The 24,041-nt window shown below is 35.8% G+C and overlaps 1 protein-coding gene across 35 annotated transcripts in view; it reads left to right on the forward strand.

Annotated features, from left to right (window-relative positions):
* Positions 1-24,041, forward strand: part of LOC127504080 (tripartite motif-containing protein 12A-like) — a 51,072-nt gene that overhangs the window by 3,563 nt on the left and 23,468 nt on the right. Inside the window, exons 1-9 of one of the 35 annotated variants that reach the window (XM_051878454.1) lie at positions 10,992-11,435; positions 14,138-14,233; positions 14,322-14,552; positions 14,658-14,680; positions 15,152-15,270; positions 15,358-15,808; positions 16,097-16,240; positions 17,201-17,344; positions 17,429-18,793. In XM_051878454.1, coding sequence (XP_051734414.1) covers positions 11,034-11,435; positions 14,138-14,233; positions 14,322-14,552; positions 14,658-14,680; positions 15,152-15,270; positions 15,358-15,808; positions 16,097-16,240; positions 17,201-17,344; positions 17,429-17,591 — 1,773 coding nt within the window. In that variant the 5' untranslated portion in view covers positions 10,992-11,033 and the 3' untranslated portion in view covers positions 17,592-18,793. Of the gene's footprint in view, positions 1-1,070; positions 1,167-2,081; positions 2,313-5,862; positions 6,396-8,268; positions 8,365-8,448; positions 8,680-8,788; positions 8,812-8,893; positions 9,013-9,087; positions 9,551-10,991; positions 11,436-14,137; positions 14,234-14,321; positions 14,553-14,657; positions 14,681-15,151; positions 15,271-15,357; positions 15,809-16,096; positions 17,345-17,428; positions 18,794-24,041 lie in introns of those variants that run through there. The other 34 variants (XM_051878442.1, XM_051878443.1, XM_051878444.1 and 31 more) reach the window with 34 other exon arrangements.

The following is a 24,041-nucleotide window of genomic DNA, read 5'->3' on the forward strand; positions in this document are numbered from 1 at the left end:
AATTCAAGAATACTTTGGAATATAGGTTGGTCTTGTTTTAAAGATAAAATTTGGCAGATTATTGTGGAGGTGAAAAAACTTATGTAAGTGAAACAGAGAAAAAGTTATAGAAGTTTAAGTTTATGAAAATATAAAATGTAAAAATATAATATTTTATATAAAATATATATTTTACAAAACAAGTTTTACTCTAAAACTGCAAGGAAATCAAAGCCAAAAATCTGAACAAGTTGTGTTCCAAATTTCAGGTTGATATCTCAAAAAATGAGCTTTCAGTAAGATTTTGTTTGGGCGCAGTACCACACTTTTTCACTAGATGACAACCAAGCTCCATTACTGACCATATAAGGGCGCCTCCATTTCCATATATGGTTTGAGTGATCTGAACCATATATTTCAATTATTTTCATACAATTTATGAAGTAGACATCTTATATAGAAGTAGTATGGGAAGTTTGGCAGAATTTGATATGAATTCAGCTTCTAATAAACATAAAAACAACATGTATGTGGGTTATAGATCGCTGCCACAATCAAAAATGTATTTTTTTTTTTTTAAAACATTTTCAGACCTTTTTTTCTCCAAAAATTGAATGGATGTTATCTTTTGAACTCTTGGCATGAAAACAAACATGTTTCAACCAATCTTTAATGATTTTTCATGTTCATCGCTATTTCAAAATAAAGGTCTGAACATGCCTTATGAGTATGAAAATATGCTTGTTGCAAATTGATAAATTACTGCTCCTCTGTAATGTTTTTTGAAAATCACCATATATGAAAACTAGAGATTCTAAGCTTTCAAATGATATATAGTTTGTCAAGATTAGTTTAGGTTTAGTATAGGATATTACTGTTTTAAATATGTAATGGCTGTGGGCCCACCGGTGGGCCAGTGACAGTTAACAGGTTAAATCTGTAACTGTCAGCCACATCATTACTAGTTTCCTGGAGCGCAGCCATTAAAGTCTGAATTTAAGACAATTTTATACTTTTTAAGGCCGTACTATATAAAATAATAATAAAACATCAATTAAAGAAGGGAAAGACACTTTTTATTTTGCTTTCAGGAGGAACTTGGACATTCACTGGGACACTTACAGAAGAAACTGAGAATATTAATGAATTTTAAACAGACTTTGGATCACACTGCTCAACAAATTAAGGTTTGAAATAAACAGTGATTTAAAGGATTAGTTCACTTCTGAATGAAAATTTCCTGATGATTTACTCACCCCCATGTCATCCAAGATGTCCGTGTCTTTCTTTCTTCAGTCGAAAAGGTTTTTAATGAAAACATTCCAGGATTATTCTCCTTATAGAGGACTTCACTGGCCTCCAAACGGTTGAAGGTCAAAAATTACAGTTTCAGTGCAGCTTCAAAGGGCTTTAAACAATACCAGACGAGGAATAAGAGTCTTATCTAGCGAAACGATCGGTCATTTTCGAAAAAAAAACCCAACTGTATATGCTTTATATAAACAAACGTTCGCCTTCTAAGCACTTCCGCCAAAACCGCATTTCCGTATTCTTCAAAAAGCTTACGCTGTATGTCCTACACCTTCCCTATTCAACTTACGGAACGAACGCAGCGTCAGTTACATTTTTTCCGTAAGTTGAATAGGGAAGGTGTAGGACACACAGCGTAAACTTTTTGGAGAAAGCGGAATTTTTTTTTTGGCGGAGGCACTTAGAAGGCGAACGTTTGTTTATATAAAACACATACAGTTGTATTTTTTTCGAAAATGACCGATCGTTTCGCTAGATAAGACTCTTATTCCTCGTCTGGTATCGTTTAAAGCACTTTGAAGCTGCACTGAAACTGTCATTTTTACCTTCAACCGTTTGGAGACCAGTGAAGTCCACTATAAGGAGAATAATCCTGGAATGTTTTCATCAAAAACCTTAATTTCTTTTCGACTGAAGAAAGAAAGACAGGAACATCTTGGATGACATGGGGGTGAGTAAATTATCAGGAAAAGTTTATTTGACTAATCCTTTAAGCAATTCTAGAAATGTGTGTATTGATACAGATTTAGTTCACCCTTTATATTGTTGAGTAAGAATGTCTTTAATTTCAGATTCAGACTCAAGACACAGAGTTTCAAATGAATGGGGAGTTTGAGAAATTTCACCAGTTTCTACGCAAAGAAGAGGCAGCCAGAATGAAAGTGCTGAGAGAAGAAGAGAAGCAGAAGAGTTAGAAGATAAAGCAGAAGATTGAGGAGACGACCAAACAGATTTCATTTCTCACGAACACAATCAGAGACATAGAGCAGCAGATGAAGGCTGAAGATGTTTCATTCCTGCAGGTGTCAATGAATCTTCATTATTCTGTGGTAACATGAATGTCATTTTCAAATATGAAAACCAAATTCAGTTTTGCTGAATGATGTTTTTTTCATTACAGAACTTTAAGAGCACATTGCAAAGGTTTGTGTTTTTATTTCCGGTTGATCTTTTCTGAGGTTCTGAATCAGCAGAATCGCTGACCCCTGAATGTTTTTCCAGAGCTCAGATTAGACTGCCGGATCCACAAAATATTACAGAGGCGATCAGTGTCCCGAAACACCTGAGCAACCTGAAGCTCACTGTGTTGCAGAAGATGCAGGACAACATGAAAAGTAAGTGTGTATCAGAACACATCAATGATGTCTATGGTTATTCACCTTAATATGTGTGAATGAGTGTGTATCTGTCCTCTCTTTTTAGCCTCGGATGTCAACGCACATGCATATTGCCCACCAGGCAATTTCAACCAAGGGGGAGCACCCCCACCCATTTTACACAATTTCAACAGAGCTATTTTAAGAGTGAAGAACCCCCACCACCCACACAAAATTGTGAGATTCAGTTCCCAGTTGTCAAAAGTTTAGTGAAGAAAATAAATGAACAAATGAGGATGTGAAGAAAATACAATTGAAATGTGCTTCAATGGTACATCATCAAACTCCTGACCATTACAAAATTTCTATTACTATAGTAAAACTCAAAGAGAAGTTTGATGAAAAATTTACACACTTTTCACCGTAAAACATTTTCAGCTGGTTAAACTTGAAAGTTCACCTGCTGCCTTAAAAATGTGAGTTGTAGTGAACAGCTCATTCCAGGGCCCAGTTTATGGCCGGGCCCCTCTCTGTCCTCGCAGTGGACAAAGGTTTGCTACATTTTGATTGGATCTCGGTGGACTAACACAAACAAACTGTCCAACGCCATCAGATAAAGATGTAAGGACAACATCCAGACCTCTCTTAGAGGGCAAGAAGAAGACCTCTTGTACCAAGCCTGGGAAGGACAGGACTTCTCATTGGTCCACATGCAGTTTCTGCCCTTTACCTATCTAGAGACTACTTCCTAAGTTTGGCCAGAGACTGCCATAAAAATTCAGCAGCAATGGGTGAAACAAAGATCCATCCAAATCCATTCAAAACTATGTTTGAAAACCTTAGAACTGATGCAAACTACACATCCATTTCATACTTATTCACAGGAATAAATATTCTCAGTGACAGCTATTTGTAGTGCAACATCTGACACAGATTCAGCTGTTAATGTACAATTGAATGAAAGCATGACGGTTCAATCTTCTTCCATCATGTTTAGTCTCTATTTGTTTAGAATATTGCCAAAGGTATTCTGGTGGTGGTTTGGAAAGTGAGAAATTTTTAATATAGCGTTTTTCTTCAGTTTTATAAATGATCATCTGTGACAATAATCAAGTTTTTATTAATTGATAATTATGAATTATCAGTTCTGTCAAATTGTTATTTTTCATTTAGCTTTTATCCTTCATATTATATGTTAACAATAAATAAACAACATACAAGTTTGCTACATTTTTTGTGTTTGTTTGTTTTTTCGCTTTTTTGATCCACATGCAATTTTCTATGTATTTATTCTTTATATATATATATATAAAAATTCAGTTGCAAAGTTATTCTTAATATAAATGAACATCTCAGGTCCTGTTTCCACCTGGTATTAAAGGGTTAGTTCACCAAAAAATTAAAATTTCTGTCATTAATTATTCACCCTCATGTCGTTCCACACCCGTAAGACCTTCATTCATCTTCAGAACACAAATTAAGATATTTTTGATGAAATCTGAGAGGTTTATGACTCGTCTATAGACAGCAATATAATCAACACTTTCAAGGTCCAGAAAGGTACTAAAGACATCGTTAAAACAGTCTGCAGTGGTTCAACCTTAATGTTATGAAGAGATGAGAATACTTTTCGTGCGCAAAAACAAAACAAAAATAACCACTTTATTCAACCATTTGAACCGTTGTCATGTACGTGACATGAACTCAGTAAACTGTTAAACTCAGTAAACTGATAAACTGTAATAATACTGTAGTATACTTTAGTTTTTACTACAATAAACTGTAGTGTATTTGCAGTATAATATACCCTGTAGTTGTAGAAAACTTAGTACAGTATTGGGTAAAGTAATTTGTTTATATTACTATAGTTGTTATATTACCACAGTCAGCAGCTATAGAATTACTTATAGTATGGTTCAGAAACACTACAGTATTTACTATGAATTACTATAGTGTTTTTTCATGTGGGAGGCTCTGAACGCCAACTCATTATTGGGTCAGCATCACATGCGTGTGATGCTGACGCAGCAGCCGCGTTACAATGTGCCCCGCTATCAGAACTATACTATACGATATAACTGACATAATCAACTTTTATGAATTTCTGTTGAGAAACCACGGAGAAAAAGGTGAATAAAGACTGAGAGGAAGAACCTGAACATTCATAAAATATTATTTCAAGAAATTTACAGCATTTGTACTGTCTTGTCTATTTGTCTCGTGTTCTGTGAGAGTGTTCACTGTCAAAAAATTATTTAAATTTGAATTTCTAAAAAAAGCCATTATTTTATATGAAAAATAATAATTGTCTTTTATTGACAAAATATTTTAGTTTGTCATGTATATTTTTTTAATTAAATCAGATAACATTTTTAGTTGTCATATGGTCATGTTACAACGTGCCCCATCACATGTTACAGTGTGCCCCACCTATGGGGCATGTTGTCACATTTCACTTCCCTTCTTTTGGGGTAAATAAAGAAAAAAGTACACACTGTATTAATGAAACAAAGCCACATATTTGTACCAGATGTGTGAAATTAATGTGGAACAAAAGAAATTCTCTGAACCCTAAGTAGATTTACTAAGTAGATAAGCGTTAGGTTGTGCCGCTCTCCCCTACATGTATTGAGAACTGTATAATCATTACTTGTGTCATTGGGTATTGATACTGTAGTTGTGTTTGTATTTGATATGTTTATATATATATATATATATATATATATATATATATATATATATATATATATATATATATATATATATTTGGCCTGTTATTATTTATGTATTTATTTATTTTATTTATTTTATTTTATTTATTTATTTTTTTGATTGATTGATTGATTGATTAAGGTTGGATACAAGGTTTAGTTTGTTTATCTGATTTAAAGACAATGGTATACTTCCTTATTGGGAAAGGGAGGGAAATATATAAATGTATTTCTGAATAAAAAACAAGTAGTTTAGTATCAGTTCAATTACAAATTAAACACCCAAACTGAGAGTAGGAAGGTTATAATACTGTAAGCTAAACCAAAAGGTTGAGTAATCAAAATAAAAGAAGCTTTATATATAAAGACAGAGAATTTTCCCTGTCATACTTGAATGCATCATTGTCTATGTTGAGTATTGTTTATTAAATATCTGTTCAATCTTTTTCCCACTAAATCAGGTTAATCAGGTTCAGGTTAATTCCAGTTCATCTCAATGGTAAAAAGTGTCCCCCCTGAATTCACCCTATTTATTATCTGACACACCCACTTCAGTCTCTCTCTACTAATGAGCTGATGAGTTGAATCAGGTGTGTTAGATGGAGCTGATACCCTAACTTTAACTGAATACAAAACTTTATAGATGGACTTTGAGATTCATTCCTAAGTAAAAATAAAAATGGCATTTTCTTTTGCTGAGGAGGATTTCTCTTGTCCAGTCTGCTGTGACATTTTTGTAAATCCTGTTCTTCTGTCATGTAGCCACAGTGTTTGTTCAGCCTGCATTCAGAGGTTTTGGAACAATAAAAGATTTAAAGAATGTCCGGTTTGCCGAAAAACATCTTCAAATGATCGTCCTCCGTTAAATTTGGCTTTGAGGAACCTGTGTGAGAGTTTTCAACAGGAGAGAAGTCAGAGATCTTCATCTGAAGATGAAATGGTCTGCAGCTTTCACAAAGAGAAGCTCAAGCTCTTCTGTCTGGATGATCAACAGCCCGTGTGTTTGGTGTGTCGAGACTCCAGAAAACACTCCAACCACAGATTCTGTCCTGTAGATGAAGCTGCGATGGACAATAAGGTCAGATAATGTTCAAAACATTTTATTAAATCATCAAATATTAATAATTATTGACATTTTCACAATACAGATTTTTTTTTATTTGAGACTAAAGATCATATAGGCCTAAGATCAGATAAACCAAAGAGCAATTTAGAAACAAAACTGAATTTGTTAAATTTGTTGCAAAGTTGCAGTCTTGCCTTCCAGTGGCTTTGGATAAACCTCTCCCGACCGGCAAAGAACCGATTGCCCTAAACTCAGTGGTTTTCTTCCCTCGCTGCGCCTGCGCGAAAACAGAAGTCAAACCATTTCGTCTTTAATGCAGCAAGAAAGAAAACGAAAAGGAGATCTTTAAGTTCTGTAGCTATCAAACTAGCTCTAATTTCGCAAACTGTTGCTTTCCTCCAGTTCGTGCTGCAAAATAGATAAACCATATTACCCATGTCTTCCAAGCCACCTGCGTCTACACAGGCGCCTCTTTTATTAATTTACTTGATCATTTATTTGTTTCACTTTATTTTATCACTGGAAATGTGAACTGTTTTTTTGTTTGTTTGTTTGTTTGTTTGTTTGTTTTAAACCACGAAGGCGAGCAAGTGGATATCACACAAGCAATGTGCAAACTTTTAGTTAGACCTAATAAGTCTCAAACCTACAGAGCCCCGCACATGACATGCAAGAAAAAAAATAAATCGTGCGCACAATTTTTTTTAAAAAAATTTTATTTCTTTTTTTTTCCCTGCATGTCATGTCTGGGGCTCCGTACAAACCCCAGTCATTTGTTCACTATACAGAAAGTGAAAAGTAAAAACTGAAAAGCTTTCGGCGCATAAATCCTTCAATGCTGGTAACGGTATAATGTGTGGATCAGATAGCCTACCCTCGGTTTTCATAAAAAATATCTTAATTTGTGTTCCGAAGACAAACGAAGGTCTTACGGGTTTGGGACGGCATGAGGGACGATCTTGGGAAGACCTTCGTTCACGTTCAGGACACAAATTAAGATATTGTTGATGAAATCCGATGGCTCAGTGAGGCCTCTATTGCCAGCAATGCCACAACTTCTCAAGATCCATAAAGGTACACAAAACAGTTCATGTGACTACAGTGGTTCTACCTTAATATTATAAAGCAACGAGAATACTTTGTGCACCAAAAATAACAAATAACGTCTTTTCAACAATATATAGTGATGGGCAATTTTAAAACACTGCTTCGAATCTTTTGTTTCGACTCAGTGGTTCGGAGCGCCAAAGTCATGTGATTTCAGCAGCTTGACACGCGATCCAAATCACTGATTCGAAACAAAAGATTTGTAAAGCTTCATGAAGCAGTGTTTTGAAATCAGCCATCACTAGATATTGTTGAAGTCATTTTGTGCGCCAAAAAAAAAAAAAATCTTGTTTTTTTTTTTTCTAACATTAAGGTTGAACCACTGAATTCCCATGAACTGATTTAAATGTTTTTAGTACCTTTATGGATTTTGTTTGGTGGCTTTGCTCTCAATGCAGGCCTCACTGAGCCATCGGATTTCATCAACAATATCTTAATTTGTGTTCTGAAGATGAACGAAGGTCTTACGGGTGTAGAATGACATTATTTTCATTTTTGGGTGAACTAACCCTTTAAATCTGCTCGTACAGTGAGAGTTGGTAACCTTGCTGAAAGCTCACAGAAATCACACAGTGTATGCCCAGCTTTACACTAAATTATCTAATGTTTGCTTTTAATACTTCAGTTTAGTGCGTCATCAGATAAAATTGTAAAAGTGTTTTGAGTTATGGTGCATCTGTCAGCACAAATCCACTCCCTCCACTGTCTGCACTATAAGTAAAAGAGGCAAAAACTCAAAAATAAAAACAAATTCAACACTCGTTTTGTTCTCTTTCAGGAGATACTCAAAGCTTCACTGAATCACTTACAGGAGGAACTGAGAATATCTGTGAATCTTGAACAGAATCTGTGTAAAACTGCTGAAGATATTAAGGTTTGAAATAATGTGTTTAATGCAATTCTGGAAGTGTAGATACTGATGATCTAGATTGGCTAATATTGTTGTCTTTTATTTCAGTTTCACGCTCAACTCACAGAGATGCTGATTAAAGAGGAGTTTGAGGAACTTCATGAGATTTTACGCAATGAAGAAGCGGCCAGAATAACAGCGCTGAGAGAGGAAGAAGAGCAGAGGAATCAGATAATGGAGGAGAAGATGAAGGAGGCGACCAAACAGATTTCATCTCTCACAAGCATAATCGAAGACATAGAGGAGCAGATGAAGGCTGAAGATGTTTCATTCCTGCAGGTGTCAATGAATCTTCATTATTCTCCAGTTATATGAATGTCGATTTCAGAGATTTAAGCCAAACTAAGTTTTGCTGAATAATTAACATCATGTTGTTTTTTCTTTACAGAACTTTAAGGCCACATTGCAAAGGTTTGTGTGTCATGTCTGTTTCTCTCTGTCCTTCTGAACTCAAGCTATCATCATCATTTCTGACTCTTGAATGTTGTTTCAGAGCCCAGTATAGCCTTCCAGATCCAGACCCCAGTCCAAATGTGACGATCACTTTCACAGATCACCTGACCAACCTGAAGCTCAATGTCTTACAGAAGATGCAGGACAATGTTGGTAAAAGTGAGTATGACAGAATGCAACAATGTTTTCAGTATTATTTGTCTTGATGTATGTGTATCTGTTCTGTCTCTTCAGCTTCGGCCTTCAGCATCAATCGTTCTCATTTCCTAATTGATGAAGTCAAATATAATGAAGACAAGCATTTTCAGAGTGCTGGAGGAAATATGTTTGGAGGCCAACAGTCCAAAAAAGGACAACCGCAAGAAGTAAAACCAATGAAACACCGGTCCGAGTTCTCCTTTAAAGACTCACAGCATGAAGAAGGAAAAGAAGGGAGAACCCAGTCCAAACTGAGGAAAGAAGAGAGGACCCGGTCTAAGTTGAGAAAAGATGGGAGAACCCGGTCCAAGTACTCCTTAAAACACACACTGTAACTTGTTTGGGGTGGGTGTGTGGGTTACCTTGGAGGGGCACACCTTGGCACCGGCGCTGTGAATCTTCTCGCCACCTCTCATAAGAGAAACAAGCAAGCAGAACTTAAATGATGAGATCCAGTTGTCAGAAAATAAAAGAACAAATGAACATGAAAAGTGAAAAATCTGTTAATGTCATCAAATCAATGCTACACTAATGTTGGTTCAGTAGGAAAGAGAAACAGGTAGCCGATATAGACATAAAAAAATGCTAAAATAAATATTTTGACAAAGAGAAATTATTAAATCTTATGTCTTTTTTGCATTTGAAGCTGTAAAGCATTTTCAACAAACTCGCATAGAAGTATATTTAAGGTAGGCTTTTTTTTCTCATTTACATGTATGGATGTATTTAATAAAACAAAATTTATAACAGAAGGGTGAATTTAAATGACACACAAAAAAAATAGGACATCTTGTTGGGGTTATAGGAGGAATTGTCTCCATTTTTACTGACAACAGCTATATGTATATCACACCAAAATTTAGAAGTAACCTCACAGTAAAAGAACAGGTGATCAAGTGTGTCAGGAAAAGATAACAAAAGCCTCAATTAAATCGCTTCTGTATAAAGTCACTAACTGGGTAAGTCTTAAACATACTTTCCCAGAAAATAACACTGATAATCACTAGTGATAATGTGTTTAAGGTCTTTGTAAATAAGTTTATCATACTTGCTGTCTAAGAGGTGTAAATGACTTATTTTTAAAGAGGGAAGAGAATAAACTACAGGTCTAGATAAAGGATCTGCTTTGGGTTATTCTTAACAATCCAGTTTAAAAAGATGGTTCTTTACACATAGTAACAGTTCTACTTCAAACCGTATCGTCTTGAAGAGCCCTTTATATCAAAAACTATAGAATAACACAAGACGCGTCACTCCTATTGTTTTGAATGGGAGAATGTGCAACGCGCAAAATGGCGGAATAAGTCCCGCCTTCTAAATAAGAGCCAATCGCCGATTGATAAAGTCATCGCGTCACTGCAGCGGCCGTTAGAAGCTCCGGTTTCTATAGAAACAGTCAGACGCGCGCCTCAGAAATAAGGCAAAAGAGACGCGCATTTAGGAATGGGCATGCGCATTAGCTTGATCCAGCCTGAAAAATACCGTTTTTTTGTCATGATTCGAGCGTTTAAAAAACAAAATTTATGAGATATTATTTCACTGGTGATTTCAAATATGAAATTTAATCGAAAGCTTGGCAAACAACTTAGGAGAATTTGATGTTTCCCCATTCAAAGAGATAGGAGCTGCACTTGGATGCCCGAGAGGCGTTTCAAAGATGGCCGCCGAGTGAAATGACTTGTCTTAAAGGGACTTTGTTTATATGCTGAAATGGTTCTTCTTTTTTGCCGCCTTTTTGTTTTTCAAATCTGTAACTGTCAAAGCCACCTCATTACTGGTTTTCTGGAGCTCAGCCATCAGTATATTAAAATAATTTGTGTGAGATGGTATAAAAAGGGAGGGGAAATATGTCATTCTGATATACACTTCACCAGTCGGTGGCAGTAATACCAGTTTGTTGTTTGTTAACCACCAATAAAATCGCAAAAGAAGGAGGAAACGATTATTACTGAACTGAAAGTGAAACTTATGTACTTAGAAAAATGGCGTCACAATCTTTTGCTGAGGAGGATTTATCTTGTCCGGTGTGCTGTGATATTTATATAAATCCTGTTCTTCTGCCATGTAGCCACAGTGTTTGTTCAGCCTGCATTCAGAAGGTTTGGGAAAATAAAACATCAAAAGAATGTCCGGTTTGCCGAAGCTTATCTTCAAATGATCGTCCTCCGTTAAATCTGGCTTTGAGGAACCTGTGTGAGAGTTTTCAACAGGACAGAAGTCAGAGATCTTCATCTGAAGATGAAATGGTCTGCAGCTTTCACAAAGAGAAGCTCCTGCTCTTCTGTCTGGATGATCAACAGCCCGTATGTTTGGTGTGTCGAGACTCCAGAAAACACTCCAACCACAGATTCTGTCCTGTAGATGAAGCTGCGATGGACAATAAGGTCAGATAATGTTCAAAACATTTTATTTAATCATCAAATATATAATTATTGACAGACATTTTCACAAACCAATAAGCCCTACTGGGATGGGTTTATTCACATGAACAATGCAGACATGTTTTTTGTTAAATGATTGAGAGCAATTTAGAAACAAAACTGAATTTGCTTAATTTTTCTTTGCGTCTTTAATTAATAATTTTATTCTGACTTCAAGCCAAAATCAGATTGTAAAAGTTGTAATCCTGTTAATTTTATGCTAATAAATAAAATGTTTAAAATTCTAATTGTATCGGTGAAATAAAATTTAAGTATATTCAGAATAAATCAAATTTACAGTACAACACTACCATACAATACTACAGTACACTGATTTTTGAGTTAAGGGACAAAACATGTTTTAGAAGTTAGTTTTTATTATTTAATATTACAATATTTTAAAACTGATATATTTGTAGACAAAGGTCTCGGCTGATGAACCATGTAAGGGAACAGGTTTTTCTGAAAATGTTTTTTTTTCTTCTTCTTCTTTTTCATTTTTCAAAATTAACAAAAACCTTCACCTGACAGTGTTAAATACTGACGGTGTTGACAAAGGTCCAGCTAGGGCCAAATATGTAAAGAGAATCATGAAACAACATTAGAAGAATTTCCCATATGCAAAAAACATATTAAATCATATATATAGACTTTTTGAGAGCACTTGCCAATCATCAGACATAAAACCTGACGGAGTTGACAAAACTGAATATTTTCCACCCTAACCACATGTTGTACAGTGGAGCTTTTTTTTTCTTTCTCAGTTGTAGCGGCCTTAATAAACATATCAAAAATGTCAAGATTTATTCTACAAATATTTACAGAAACTATTACACTGGGATGATGGAGTTGACATGTTAAAGCTGTGACCGCAGAGACTTCAACATTGTTTGTATAAAATATATATTAAAAAAAAGTGTCCTACTGTGAGATCCACAATGAGCAGGAAATAGAAAAGGGGTCCTCGGAGTTGAAGATTACCATGACATTGCCTGATTTATTATTCAGAATTATAAAAAATCCAACGGAGTTGATGCAAAGTGAGGACACAACTTTGATAGGCTTTTTTAATGGAAAATATAATTCAAGGCTTACTTTTATTGTTTGATATATTACAGATCTCTGCCTATCAATTTAAATGTATATTTTTGAATTTGTTGCGTTTTTAAACACTTTGTTTGGCAATTTTACATTGTGACCTCATGCTGAGGACAGGCTAAATTACATGTTGCCTATTTTATTTAAGTATAGAGCATGTATTAAAATAATACTAACAAAATTATTTAAAAATAAAAGCAATGAATGTCCTGAGTATCCAGTGGAGTATCCATTTCCTTTAGATGTAACTTTTTAAGTATTTTTATTTTGGTGAATTTATTTATTTATTTATTTTTTACGTAAAGATGTAACATTAAGGAAGATGACACAGCAGAATAAATTCAAACATAATATTTATTAACCAAAATAACAATCAAAAAGTCAGTATCAATAGAGTCAATCAGTATCAATTGCATGTGAATGGATGCACCAAATGAAATGTTGTCAGTGCAAGTGAATTGATGTAAAACAAAACACAAATAGCACAACATTAGAGCGCGGTCCTGGCAAGCTGCCCCCAAGCAAGACCTGAGCAGCCGTCCCGACGAACTCTTGCTCCATGTTTAAATCAGATCTGTGACTAGCAACAGATAGCTCAATTCACAAGACCTGCAATAAAGGGGAAAAAAAACAAAAACGCCCAAACCAACACAACTCAACCCTAACGGTGTGCAGAACATGTTTTGTCCCTTATCTCAAGAATCCGTGAGTACCTTTCATAAATTCATTCACAGACTCATTTATTGATACATTGTGTAAGTACAATGGCACTTGAAAGAGTATTTATATAGGCTAATTATTTTTATTGCCTTTGTTTTCCATAGCATAAACTGATTTAGCCTATTATATATGAAACAATTGAAAAATGGCTGGGTCATCTGGGACACAAAGGCATCTTTTCCACCTTTTGACCTCAAGATGTTGTTAGTGTACACAGTGTTGAAAAGCTTTGAGTAATGAACCATTTTACAATACAGTTGATGGGAAAGCCACAGTGCTTCACAAAACTTCTTTTCACCATCACTAAAATAAATGTGTCTGGTTTTAAGATAATGCCTTGATCCTGGCCTGTGTTCCCCTGGTCTTGTGTTGATTTTATTTAATTTCCTGTTCTGCACCATGTTTTGTAGTCCTTTGCAGTTCTTGTTGTATTTCCAGGTGTGTCTTGTTTGCCTGTTACCGCTTGTGTATTTAAACCCCAATGTTTCTTGTGTTACTTGTTGAGCCTTGTCCTTCTTGGATGTAATGTTTGATGAGCTCAGTCTGTTCCTGGTTCTCTCTCTTTGTGTTTAATTTGTTTTTGTTTATCCTGTTAATAAAATTCACTGTTTGGATCCAGCTCTCCAGCATTTTTGAGGTCCCCCTACATTACAGATAATGAGTGAACTATTTTTTCTGCATTACAGCAATAAGAATTTGAGAGAGAAATAAGCAACTGACATGAAAAAAAAATCCTTTAAAAAAAAGTCTTTAGACACTAACTAGACACTTTTAATATTTCAGTTTAGTGCATCATCAGAAAATCATAAAAAAAAAAAAATAGACACTATATTTATGTTCTCTTTCAGGATATACTCAATACTTCACTGGAACATTTACGGGAGGAACTGAGAATATCTGTGAATCATGAACAGAATCTGTGTAAAACTGCTGAAGATATTAAGGTTTGAAATAAACGATGGGATTAATGCAATTCTGGAAGATGCTGATGTAGATCTAGTTTGGCCAATATTGTTGTGTCTTTAATTTCAGTTTCAAGCTCAACAAACAGAGATGCAGATTAAAGAGGAGTTTGAGGAACTTCACCAGTTTCTACGCAATGAAGAAGAGACCAGAATAACAGCACTGAGAGAGGAAGAAGAGCAGAAGAGTAAGAAGATAAAGCAGAAGATGGAGGAGACAACCAAACAGATTTCATCTCTCAGAAGCATAATCAGAGACATAGAGGAGCAGATGAAGGCTGAAGATGTTTCATTCCTGCAGGTGTCAATGAATCTTCATTATTCTCCAATTATATGAATGTTAATTTCAGAGATTTAAGTCAAAATCAGTTTTGCTGAATAATTTGCATTTCTTTTTTCTTTACAGAACTTTAAGGCCACATTGCAAAGGTTTGTGTTTGTGTCATGTCTGTTTCTCTCTGTCCTTCTGAACTCAAGTCATCATATTCTTAAAAGAAAAGGTTCTATATAGAAGCTTAAAGGGTTCCATCAGACGCTTCATATATAGAACCTTTCAGAAGTACCAATCATTTTATGGATTCATTCATTCATTCGTTCAAATGTTATGAATTAAACAGCATGTAAACTTTATCACTAAAATTTGCCTGGCACAATGCAGTCGATGAGTTGAATCAACTCCACAGCAACTACATAAGTTTATCCACTAACCATTCAGAAACGTCTAAAAGTTGTAACTTCTTCCTGAGTCTCTCCATCAGTGTCGACTCTGGTTTGAACAATGTAAGACTCTTTTCTAACTCTTTTGGCATAAAGGGGTTCTTAAAATTGAGTCAAGAACCCTCGAGTTCTATATCCTTTTTTTTGGTGAGCAGCATCTCTGACTCTTGAATGTTGTTTCAGAGCCCAGTATAGCCTTCCGGATCCAGATCTCAGTCCAAGTGAGACGATTACTTTCCCTAATCACCTGACCAACCTAAAGTTCAATGTCTTACAGAAGATGCAGGGCAATATTGATAAATGTAAGTATGACAGAATGCAACAATGATTTCAATGTTATTTGTCTTAATGGATATGTGTATGAGTGTGTATCTGTTCTCTTTCTTCAGCTTCAGACTTCAGCATCAATCATTCTCATGTCCTATTTGATGATTCAGTGAAATATAATGAATACAAGCATTTTCAGAGTAGTAGAGGGAACAGTCCAAATATGTTTGGAGGCCAACGGTCCAAGGAAACAAAAACAGTACCTAATTTATTTTGGGGGGCAAGGCCCGTAAATGATTCACGGCAAGTGAAAGAAAATGAAACAAAAACAGTAACTAATTTATTTTGGGGGGCAAGGCCCGTAAATGATTCACAGCAAGTGAAAGAAAATGAAACAAAAACAGTACCTAATTTATTTTGGGGGGCAAGGCCCGTAAATGATTCACGGCAAGTGAAAGAAAATGAAACAAAAACAGTAACTGATTTTTTGGGGGGGACAAGGCCCGCAAATGATTCACGGCAAGTGAAAGAAAATGAAACAAAAACAGTAACTGATTTTTTGGGGGGGGCAAGGCCCGCAAATGATTCACAGCAAGTGAAAGAAAATGAAACAAAAACAGTAACTAATTTATTTTGGGGGGCAAGGCCCGTAAATAATTCACAGCAAGTGAAAGAAAATAAAACAAAAACAGTAACTGATTTTTTTCTGGGGGCAAGGCCCGTAAATGATTCACAGCAAGTGAAAGAAAATCAAACAAAAACAGTAACTGATTTTTTTGGGGGGGCAAGGCCCGTAAATGATTCACAGCACGTGAAAGAAAATCAAACAAAAACTGTAACTGATTTTTTTGGGGGGGCAAGGCCCGTAAATGATTCACAGCAAGTGAAAGAAAATCAAACAAAAACAGTAACTGATTTTTTTGGGGGGGCAAGGCCCGTAAATGATTCACAGCAAGTGAAAGAAAATCAAACAAAAACAGTAACTGATTTTTTTGGGGGGGCAAGGCCCGTAAATGATTCACAGCAAGTGAAAGAAAATGAAACAAAAACAGTAACTAATTTATTTTGGGGGGCAAGGCCCGTAAATGCAACCGACAGCAACCGACAGCAAGTGAAAGAAAATCAAACAAAAACAGTAACTAATTTATTTTGGGGGGCAAGGCCCGTAAATGATTCACAGCAAGTGAAAGGAAATCAAACAAAAACAGTAACTAATTTATTTTGGGGGGCAAGGCCTGTAAATGATTCACAGCAAGTTAAAGAAAATAAAACAAAAACAGTAACTGATTTATTTGGGGGGGCAAGGCCCGTAAATGATTCACAGCACGTGAAAGAAAATCAAACAAAAACTGTAACTGATTTTTTTGGGGGGGCAAGGCCCGTAAATGATTCACAGCAAGTGAAAGAAAATCAAACAAAAACAGTAACTGATTTTTTTGGGGGGGCAAGGCCCGTAAATGATTCACAGCAAGTGAAAGAAAATCAAACAAAAACAGTAACTGATTTTTTTGGGGGGGCAAGGCCCGTAAATGATTCACAGCAAGTGAAAGAAAATGAAACAAAAACAGTAACTAATTTATTTTGGGGGGCAAGGCCCGTAAATGCAACCGACAGCAACCGACAGCAAGTGAAAGAAAATCAAACAAAAACAGTAACTAATTTATTTTGGGGGGCAAGGCCCGTAAATGATTCACAGCAAGTGAAAGGAAATCAAACAAAAACAGTAACTAATTTATTTTGGGGGGCAAGGCCTGTAAATGATTCACAGCAAGTTAAAGAAAATAAAACAAAAACAGTAACTGATTTATTTGGGGGGGCAAGGCCCGCAAATAATTCACAGCAAGTGAAAGAAAATCAAACGAAAACAGTAACTAATTTATTTTGGGGGGCAAGGCCCGTAAATGATTCACAGCAAGTGAAAGAAAATCAAACAAAAACTGTAACTGATTTTTTTGGGGGGGCAAGGCCCGTAAATGATTCACAGCAAGTGAAAGAAAATCAAACAAAAACAGTAACTGATTTTTTTGGGGGGGCAAGGCCCGTAAATGATTCACAGCAAGTGAAAGAAAATGAAACAAAAACAGTAACTAATTTATTTTGGGGGGCAAGGCCCGTAAATGCAACCGACAGCAACCGACAGCAAGTTAAAGAAAATAAAACAAAAACAGTAACTGATTTATTTGGGGGGGCAAGGCCCGCAAATAATTCACAGCAAGTGAAAGAAAATCAAACAAAAACAGTAACTAATTTATTTTGGGGGGCAAGGCCCGTAAATGATTCACAGCAAGTGAAAGAAAATGAAACGAGAACAGTAACCAATTTCTGGGGGGAAAGGCCCGTAAATTATTCCCAGTAAGTAAAAGAAAATTAAATGAGAACAGTAACTAATTTCTGGGGGGCAAGGCCCTAAATGATTCACAATAAGTAAAAGAAAATGAAATGAGAATAGTAACTCACTTTTGGTTGGCAAAGCCCGTAAATGATTCACAGTAAGTAAAAGAAAATATAACGGCCCGTAAATGCCCTCCTTGGTGCTGTCTCGGAAAAGCTGAACATGACAATTATGAGATCCAGTTCCCAATTATCAGAAAATAAATGAACAAATGAACGTGAAGAAAAGTGCAAAATCTGTTGGAATGAAATGTAATGTTAACAAATCAATGTTGCAATTTGATGTACTAATGCTGAAACAACATTAACATTTCAAGTACACTTCTATTGCACAGCATCAAATTCTTGACCATTACAAAGCTTCTATTACTACAGTAAAACACTGTTAAAAAAAAAAAAAAAAAGTTTGGTAAAAACTATGTACACTTGGAACACTTTTTTTCTTCTTTTATTTAAAAACAAGCAATAGAAATTACTACTTTCCAAAAAATATCATTCTTACAAAGATAAAAGGTGTGGTTTTGTCATAAATTGATCTTTTTCAATTTAGCTTTAGGTTTTCATTTTATAAATTATCATTAACAGTAATCAAGTTCAGGTGTAATTTGGGTGTTTTGTACAACATTGTTCTCTGTAACTTACAAAACAAGAATCAAATATTTTATTATTGTTAATTATGAATTTCGGGCTAGGGTTCTGTAATAAATCGATATTTGTAATTTGGCTTTTATCCTTCATATTATATGTTAACAATAAAGAAACAACAAACAAGTACATTTTTGTTTGTTTATTTTCACGTGTATGATCCACATACAGACCTTTCCACCTTAATTTGCATTTTAGTCTGTAATGATTGTATAATGCCATATTTGTTCATGCAATTTTCTATGTATTTATTATTTTTTAATTAATTAATTTGCAAAGATATTCTTAAAATAGATAAACATCTCAATAGCAAATGTATAGACTAGTGTATTCTGATTTAAATATATTTGAATATTTACTGTATTATGATGAACATCATATCAGGTATGTCAGTGAAAATGTGTTATCTAGTAGAGACAAAATTATTTCATTGTTTCTCACAGTAAAGTCATGATTTCTCTATTACTTGTACTGATCAATACTGAGTTTTCATGCACATTAAAATCATTTCTGCTCTCTGCACATCTAAATGTGTGAAACTCACTCCCTACACCACTGAGGCTAGTAGGACTGACATCTAAACTGACGAAAATCGTCATGCAGACGGTGCACGAACGCGGACGGCCGAAGTATACCCGGGGCTTAACTTATTGGTTGCATTATAATTTGGCTATAATACCAATCTTGCCATCTGACAAATTAGGTTATTTGTTACTGAACTTCCCCGTCACTGTTGAGCAACAATTATAGATTTTTTTTAATCATCATATTATTTTTAATTATTTATGTGTCTGATTTGCATTTGTGAGCATCTAACGGCTACTCAGCAGTATATGATCGCTCTGTGTGTGGTTTGGTTAGCATACTCTGTGACAGAATTATTTGCTCTACAAACAAAAGCCATGTTGCGCCACATCTGCAGCAACACACAGGTGTTTTGTTACTGAATGAATATGCTTTTTTGAACTTATCGGTTTAGTTAATTATTCAATGAACCATTCATAAAGACTGTCACTTGCTTCGTTCTTGAATGAATCAGCTGTTTTGAATGAATTGATTGAATAAATGACTCACTCATTAAGTAAATAATTTGTATTCATTATATTTAATAAACAATCCAACAGACCCCTCAACCAAAAAAACTAGCTGCCAAGGTGTCTGTGAACAACCCCGAAAAGACAGAACAGGCCAGACAAACCAGCAAGAAAAGACTGTTTTTAGGTGCAACTGCATTCACTATTGAAACAGACACAAGACCCATAAAAATAACTTTTTTCCATGAATTCATAGACAAACCTTTCTATGAATGAACATGCATACCCCCAGGATATTGTGTGTATTATTACTGTTTTGTATATTGTCTTTTTTATTGTATACTGTTTTATGCATGCTTTATGACTCAAACACTAGTTAATGTAACCTCATCTATATCAGGCTTCATGTCAAAATGATCATTATTTAATGCTCTACATATCGGTGTATATCGCCACCTCATAACATGCATTGTATGTTTATATTAATCAGAGTGTAAAGGGACACAAATCTGCCAGCCTACTCTAATTATGCAAACGAGTCAGCTTCCAAACAAAAACTTTTCTTGCATGAAATGACACCTTTTCTATCAGTCAAGTCAAACTCAAGAGGTGTGACCTCTGCAGAAGTTAAAAAGGGTATTATTTTAGTTAGCCTCTCTTCTTTTTGCTGTTCATGTGGGAAAAGACCGCGACAGGACCTCACTTTGCCCCAGAGCGTAGCCGGAGGGGCCTCAAGGTTACAACCAGCCATCCGAGACCGCATCTGGACGCTTGTTTGGCAGCTAAGGCATTGCAAGTATATTGTACATTTTAACTAACTAAACAAAGGTTTAGTGTAAGTAGTAGATACCTTTACCAAGGTGCTTTAAATCAAGAAACTGATGGTTTTGTTCTGGTGGTCAGTCGTTGACTCTTACGTTTCCATAGCTTCATTCCTGTTTCCTTTTATTTCATTCATTTTCTTTCACACAAATAATGAAATATTATCTAAAACAAAAGCATTTCCTCCACAACACGTCTGTATTAAAATGACCTACCAACAGGAGAGAATAAAATCAGGAGTCTGCAGCATTCACAAAGAGAAGCTTTTGTTTGGTGTGTCGAGACTCCAGAAAACACTCCAACCACAGATTCTGTCCTGTCGATGAAGCTGTGATGGACAATAAGGTCAGATAAATAATGACATCTATAATTATTGACAGAAATTTTAACAATGACAAGCCAATACTTGTGTGGGTTTACTCATACTTACAAAAATTTTGTAATGATATCAGGAATAATGCATTTTTTTTTTAATGTTAAATGATACCAAAGATCATATAAGATCAGATAAACCAAAGAGCAATTTAGAAGCATAAAACATAATTTGGTAAATATTTCTTTTACGTCTTTAATTATTTCATTATTTTATTCTAAGTTCCTTTGCAAAGCCATAATCAGATCTGTGATTATCAAAACATTTTGTGATAAGTTGAGATACTGATCTTTCAATATATCAGTTTAGTGCCTCGTCAGTTTTGAGTTATGGTGCATCTCTCAGCACAAATCCATTCCCTCCACTGTCTGTACTATATTAAATAGAAGAAGCAAAAACCCCAAAATAAAATAAATTCAACAATAGACACTAATTTTTGTTGCTCTCTTTCAGGAGATACTCAAAGATTCATTGGAACGCTTACAGGAGGAACTGAGAAAATATGTGAATCATGAACAGAATCTGTGTAAAACTGCTGAAGATATTAAGGTTTGAAATAAACAATGTGACTAATGCAATTCTGGAGTTGTAGATACTGATCTACAGTGCATCCAGAAAGTATTCACAGCGCTTCACTTTTTCTACATTTTGTTATGTTACAGCCTTATTTTAATAGGGATTAAAGTCATTATTTTCCTCAAAATTCTACAAATAATACCCCATAATGACAATGTGAAAGAAGTTTGTTTAAATCTTTGCAAATTTAAAAATAAAAAACAAAAAAATCACATGTACATAAGTATTCACAGCCTTTGCCGTGACACTCAAACTTGAGCTCAGGTGCTCCTGTTTCCACTGATCATCCTTGAGATGTTTCTACAACTTGACTGGAGTCCACCTGTGCTAAATTCAGTTGATTGGACATGATTTGGAAAGGCACACACCTGTCTATATAAGGTCCCACAGTAAACAAAGCCATGAAGTCCAAAGAATTGTCTGTAGACCTCAGAGACAGGATTGTATCAGGCACAGATCTGGGGAAGGGTACAGAAAAATTTCTGCTGCATTGAAGGTCCCAATGAGCACAGTGGCCTCCATCATCTGTAAATGGAAGAAGTTTGGAACCACCAGGACTCTTCCTAGAGCGGGCCGCCCGGACAAACTGAGCGATCGGAGGAGAGGGGCCTTAGTCAGGGAGGTGACCAAGAACCAGATGGTCACTCTGACAGAGCTCCAGCATTTCTCTGTGGAGAGAGGAGACCCTTCCAGAACGCAACAATGATTCCTATGGTATTTGTCTTAATTTATGTGTATCTGTTCTCGCTTTTCAGTACAGCAGCAATTGTTCTCATTCCTTATCTGATCTATTTTCTGATGGTTCATGTGGTGGAGGAAACAGCACAAAAATCTAATGTACTTATGCTGACATCATTTGTATTAATTGTTTATTTTGAAATTAGGGTTAGGGTTCTATCATAAATTAATTTAATTTAGCTGTTATTCTTTATATTATGTTAACAATAAACAACAAACAAGTGCATTTTTGTTTTTTTCATGGTTTTTTTTTTTTCATCCACATGCAGACCTTTTTAGGTTGAGGTTTAATCTAGTAATGTTTTTTTTTTTTTTTTTTTGTATTTCTTTAGACTTTTTTTAATAAATTTAGTTGCAAAGATTATATATATGGTGGCACGGTACCATGATAGGTTGCCACCTGTGCAATAAGTCCATTCGTGAAATTTCCTCACTACTAAATATTCCACGGTCAACTGTTAGTGGTATCATAACAAAGTGGAAGCAATTGGGAACGACAGCAACTCAGCCACGAAGTGGTAGACCACGTAAAATCACAGAGCGGGGTCAGCGCATGCTGAGGTGTACAGTGCGCAGAAGTCGCCAACTTTCTGCAAACTCAATAGCTACAGACCTCCAAACTTCATGTGGCCTTCAGATTAGCTCAAGAACCGTGCGTAGAGATCTTCATGGAATGGGTTTCCATGGCCGAGCAGCTGCATCCAAGCCTTACATCACCAAGTGCAATGCAAAGCGTCGGATGCAGTGGTGTAAAGCAAGCCGTGACTGGACTCTAGAGCAGTGGAGACGTGTTCTCTGGAGTGACCAATCACGCTTCTCTGTCTGGCAATCCGATGGACGAGTCTGGGTTTGGCGGTTGCCAGGAGAACAGTACTTGCCTGACTGCATTGTGCCAAGTGTAAAGTTTGGTGGAGGGGGATTATGGTGTGGGGTTGTTTTTCAGGGGTTGGGCTTGACCCCTTAGTTCCAGTGAAAGGAACTCTTAATGCTTCAGCATACCAAGACATTTTGGACAAAGCTTTCAAGCTCCCAACTTTGTGGGAACAGTTTGGGGATGGCCCCTTCCTGTTCCAACATGACTGCACACCAGTGCACAAAGCAAGGTCCATAAAGACATGGATGAGCGAGTTTGGTGTGGAGGAACTTGATTGGCCTGTACAGAGTCCTGACCTCAACCCGACAGAACACCTTTGGGATGAATTAGAGCGGAGACTGTGAGCCAGGCCTTCTCGCCAACATCACTGCCTGACCTCACAAATGCACTTCTTGAAGAATGGTCAAAAATTCCCATAAACACATTCCTAAACCTTGTGAAAAGCCTTCCCAGAAGAGTTGAGGCTGTTATAGCTGGCAATATAGTGTATAATTAAATAGAGCAAAGGTTATGCTTATTTGGTGTGCTGTCCAGGGGGAGGGCTCCAAGCTCAGAACTGACCCGAACCCAGAGTACTCCCTCTGATTGTGATAGGAATAGTTAGGACTAGAAGTGAGGAGATGGGGTGGTGGAGGGATGCTGATAAACTGTAAAAAAACAGAGGTAAGTCTGTTGTATATGTTCCTCTTATCTTGTTAATTGAGATGATTAACTGAATGTGCTCCTCTCGTGTTAATTAGGTTAATTATCTGAACATGCTCCTGCAAACACGTTATTACCTGTGTTTGCATTCTTCTGTTCCGTGACAGTCATAGAGCATTGAGATACTTTCTTGGAAATTGGCTTTGTTGCATCAGTTTCATTTTCAAGGACATTAAGAAACATTGCTTTCATTTTCAGAGTGAAAGAAAACTGGTTAAAAGAATGCTTACATGTGTAGTATATTCTGTCATTCATTTGCATATGTATTTATTAGTGATCAGCAAGCTGAGAATGAAAGATAAGCGATTGCATTGAACTTGGTTCTAATAGCACATCATAATAAATATGACTAACATTATTTTTTATTTTCATTCTAGAAGCTAACATCGAAGACAGAGGTCCTACAAAGTAACCTATTATGATTTACAGTTGAATAAATCAATTTAAAGGAACACATACATATTTAGGCACATTTGCAATGGGCAAATGAGGATTGATGAATGTAAAGTTCAAGTCCGGTCATAGCAGCTGATGCATAAACTATTTCTATTCATCCCACACCTAGATCATCTACCTGTCACATCAAGAATGAGGAGAAACCAGCTCTGAACAGCTTTAATAAGATCATTCAGACATGAATAATTTCTCTGA

Source organism: Ctenopharyngodon idella, chromosome 21 (assembly GCF_019924925.1).
Source record: "Ctenopharyngodon idella isolate HZGC_01 chromosome 21, HZGC01, whole genome shotgun sequence".
In the NCBI taxonomy this organism is placed as follows: domain Eukaryota; kingdom Metazoa; phylum Chordata; class Actinopteri; order Cypriniformes; family Xenocyprididae; genus Ctenopharyngodon; species Ctenopharyngodon idella.